This window comes from Watersipora subatra, chromosome 4, assembly GCF_963576615.1.
Source record: "Watersipora subatra chromosome 4, tzWatSuba1.1, whole genome shotgun sequence".
NCBI lineage: Eukaryota > Metazoa > Bryozoa > Gymnolaemata > Cheilostomatida > Watersiporidae > Watersipora > Watersipora subatra.
The window spans coordinates 24,291,458-24,296,218 of NC_088711.1; the positions used below are offsets into that span (position 1 = coordinate 24,291,458).

At 41.5% G+C, this 4,761-nt stretch overlaps 1 protein-coding gene across 1 annotated transcript; it reads left to right on the plus strand.

Annotated features, from left to right (window-relative positions):
- The first annotated feature begins 975 nt into the window (after window positions 1-975).
- On the plus strand, window positions 976-4,335 carry LOC137394072 (protein FAM200C-like). Its single transcript, XM_068080791.1, has 2 exons — window positions 976-1,162; window positions 3,593-4,335. The coding sequence occupies exons 1-2, from the start codon at window positions 976-978 to the stop codon at window positions 4,333-4,335; spliced, it is 930 nt and encodes a 309-aa protein (XP_067936892.1).
- Window positions 4,336-4,761: the final 426 nt, after the last annotated feature.

The window sequence follows — 4,761 nt, forward strand, 5'->3', positions numbered from 1 at the left end:
TTCGGATGGGACACTATTGGCTACAAGCTCGAACCAGCCTGGGCCAAAAATAAGCGTAGTTACCTCTTGCCTCACCCTCCCGGACCAACCCCTACACCCCCGAGGCGGCACCACATTCGGCACTTACGCATGAGTGGAAGGCTACTAGGTGGATAATGAACCACCTCCCTTCGGCTGAGGTATAGCACCACCGAGTACGAATTTGCCAAATGTAGGGGTGCCAGTCCGCCTGGAGAACCTGTTTGCAGCAGCATAGCAGAACTGTACAAAAGCTGGAACAGGCTAAGCGAATGGCATGGCTGCTGACATGTTAGCAGGGTTCGTTCAGCACCGGCAATGGAGAGTTTGTACGGACCTCCAAAAAGTAAATCGTTCTAGACCACGGAAGAAAGAGACCTGAGCCATCCGGCAGCCTCACGGTCGGTTGGAACCGCATAAAGAGGCAAAGACCGATCGTCAAGTGCAAAAGCTGCTGGGCAAAGGACTCATTGAGCCATTGAGTCACTCTGAATAGCTGGCCGCTTCCCTAAAGAGCCAACAGCAAAGTCGGTCACTGTGGACAAACATGTACTCATGGGAGGCCGCCCGAAGAGGAGAGCAGATTCGTCTGAGCCCAAGCCGACTCGGAAATCGCAGGTTACTTCTGTGCGACTGAACCAACCTGGATCTCCTGAGCCTTGGGCTGCGAAAACCGTCTCCCTAAAAAGACAAAATAGAACTGACACGAGCAGCCGCCTGCCAGACCGAAGGACTACGTGGAGTAGCCGCCGATATGAGTCGGAGTCTCACGGCGAGAGGTTGACTTGTCTCCTCAGAGCCCCGACAACCGACGAGTCCCTCTACCATCGGCAGGAGGAAAGAGCCTGTCAGTTACTGAAAGACAGTCAGCACTGGCAGGCTCTGGCCTTTTGTACTGCCAGCCTGGTACAGACCTAGAGACAGAAGAAACGGCTTAGCTTCCGTCGAGTCCGAGGTATGGCGGCTGGAGTTTGGGGCGCGGACAGCACTGGCTTTGGTCCCAGCTACTCTCCAGCCCCTAGAACCTCCACTGGGGGGAGAGTGTGGCGGCAGAGCACCGTGACCAGGGTAAGCTGCCCAGTCGATCCTGCAGCCGACAGCGCGACCAGGCTGAGTCTCGGCACAGCGCGAGACTCGACCATAGGTGAGGGAACTCAGCCTACTAAGAGGAGCCAACAAAGAACCAAATGGAGCCAACAAGGAACTGATGCACCAATATGATACGACAAAATCAGAAGAAAAGAATAAAGGCAGAGATAGCGGTAGTCTCTGTTTGTTGTTTACTGTAAAAGCACATTGTTCACATTTACTCATATATATATATATACAGTCAAACATGGATAACTCGCCCACGAATAGCTCGAACACATGGTTAATTCGAACGGTTTCTTTGGTCCGTTCCCACGTAATGATAAATTGCTATAGATAATTCGAACGCAACACTGTTAATTCGAACTGTTTTTTTGCCCAACGGCTACCGAAACGGTTGTTATCGCTTTAGAAAATCACTTTATTCAAAGCCATAGAGGTAAACCTCATCTTTTCGTAATTCATAAGCAATGTTATTACCACCATCGGCAAAATAATTTTGTCAACGACTTTTCTAAAGGTTTGGTCAAATTTGATTTATACTGCTATACGATTAATAGCACGGGCTTGCCGGGTCACGCGCGCAAGGATTTTCGCCACGCACATACAAAACAAAAACAGCATGTTGTTTTGTATGTGCGTGGCGAAAATCCTTGAGTGCGTGACCCGGATAGCCCGTGACGAATAGTTTTCCGACGTTAATTCCGTGTTGAATCAACGTCGGAACGTTGAATGTTTAAAACGTCTTAAAAGATGTTTTTATTAAACGTATATGTTGTCTTAGCTAAAAAAAACTATTCATCGTTTGACCTAAACACAGAATACGTGTGTACATTCAATAAGTATCCATTCAAAAAGCGTGAGTGATATACAATGTACCGTTAAACCTCGTAAAACTTTTAATTGAACTGCCTCGAAGTGTTGCTCTTAACGAATCCCAGGTAAAGTAAGGGATTTTTCTTTGGTAATTTTTTCTTGAAGTTGCATAAACTTCAAGAAAAATCGGCAAAATTGATCGTGGGTAAAACCCCAAAAGAAAAAAATGTCTTTTCTTTTGAGCATTTCAACAACGATCAAGTTTTGCCAATGTCAATCTGAAAAACGTCCTGGCAATAACATCACCTCAAACAACAAACCAATCTCAAGTGATAGAAAAATCTCTATACTTTTTCATGAAAACGTTTTAAACTTTACATTAGAAGCATTTAATTTGAAACAAGCCATTTGTGCTTTTGATTTATATTATAGTTTGTATATGTACATGTATCTACTAATAAATAAGTAAATATATGGACTTGTGACAGTGCTCTGATAACTTGAACGCTCTGATAATTCGAACACTTTTGCTCGGTCCCTTGAAGTTCGAGTTATCCATGTTTGACTGTATATATATTTGTGAAATATATATTCCTATTGTTGCTTGGTGTATTTATTCTTGTGGAGCAGTAAAGGAAACCGGCAGTTTCCTTTACATTACCTAACATGACTGCTTTTTAACTGACATGTTAATAAAACATGCCTATAAAATGTAGTTTCGATATACCATAAACCAGTGGTTCCCAGCCTGGGGGAATTCCCCCAGGAAGGAATTTGGCATTTCAAAGGGGGAGTTTTAGTTTTTATTTCGCATTTTGCAAACATGCTTTTAAGCCTTAGCAAAATCTTAGATGTTTTTTCTGTTCTCATTCCTTTTCTATTACATGTATATTCTGGCTGAGGTAGACCAAGTACCTTTTACTGTACATTCATTGTAATACAGTCTGTATGTACTGTACATGTAATAATCTTTGCTAACAATTTGAAAAATTCTACTAAGCCAGCTTGACCATAATTGATGACCTTAGTAACTAAGGTGAAACTAAGGCTTAGTTTGACATTGTGCTGCTCACAGTGCACATTTATTTGACACAAGGACACACTCACTTATCAACTACTGCATCACATGTAAAAGAAAAAAATCTGTAAGATTCTTTGTAGAAGTATAATTACTTGTATGCTCACATTATTGTTTCCTATTATCACTCATGTTATTTTTTACTTGCTTTACTGCAAATAAGTCACATAATCATGCATCTATAGTATTAGATTAAATAAAAAATATTAATACAGTCACAGATGATTATTATTGCACAAACAGATACTAAGTGGTTTATAATAATTTTCAGCCGCCGCTTTAGTTTTACAACATATAAATTAGTGCAAGATGTCAAAGGCAAAGAAACGAACCTACACTGAGAGTTACTTGGATTATGGGTTTTCGTATCTTATGAAAAACGGCCTTCGGCTTCCGCAATGTGTGATATGCCTGAAGACTTTCTCAAATGACTCCATGAAACCCTTTCAGTTGAAGCAATGCTTGCAAAGAATTCCCCCACACTAGCTGAGAACAACCGGGATTACTTGTAGTCCAAAGAGCGGCAAGTAAAGAGAAGTAGACTTGATGCGAGTGGAGATCTCTATGCTCATAGTAATGCACTTATTACAGCGTCATACGCTGTTTCCTACCATATTGCTCAGTGTAAAAAGCCACATACAATAGGAAAGACCCTGATCAAGCCATGTATGTTAGACTGTGCACCAATAGTACTTGGAAAACCAGCTGGGCAAAAATTTCAAGACCTACCATCAAACTATACTGTGAAACGACGCATTGATGATATTGCAGCAAATATTGAAGAGAAAGTAGTTGCTAAGATTAAAGCATCCCCATTTTGGGCCATACAGCTTGATGAGTCAACTGATTTTGCGAGTTTTTCCCAGCTATTGGTGTATGGTAGATATGTGCATGACACATCCATTGAAGAGGAGTTTCTGTTTTGTCAGCCCTTGCTTAAAACAACTTCAGCAAGAGATGCGTTGAAAATAGTTGAAAATTTCCTTGAAAAGGCCAAGTTAGGTTGGGAGAAGTTAATAAGTGTATGCACTGATGGAGCATCTGCTATGTTAGGATGTAGATCAAGCTTTGTAAAACAGATCAAGCAGAAGAACCCTGATATAGAAGGAGTGCAGTGCTTTATTCACTGTGAAGCATTGGCATCAAAAACTCTTCCACAAGCGTTGAAATCAAACTTGGATGTGAACATAAAAGTTGTGAATTACATCAAAGAATCAGCACTAAATACCAAATTATTCTCAGCACTATGTTTTGAAAATGATGTCGTGTTTACAACTTTGTTATTTCATAGTGAGGTGGTTGTCCAAGGGAAACATGTTAGGCAGGCTTTTTGAGCTACATCCGAGGTTATGAAATTTCTTGAAAGTAAAAGCCAGCATGAACTTTTAGCAGCCATGAAAGCTGATAACTATGTATTTGAGACTGCATACCTAGTTGATACATTTGCCTCGCTAAACAAATTGAACTTGAAGTTACAAGGGAGCAATCATCTTGCCTTTCATTACAGCATTGATGCTTTCAAAGCAAAGCTGGTACTGTGGCATACACAAACCTGCACTGGGAACATGGTATCCTTTTCCACGCCCACTGAATTATTGGAAGACAAAACCTGCTCCTGGTAGTTTAGTGGCAACCATTATTGAATACCTGCCTGATCTCATAACAGAATTTGGGTGCTACTTCCCAGAGCTACCTTCATAAAAAAGAAGATGCTCAACATCACACGAAATCCATTTCAACAAAAATTCCAGAGGAGCTAT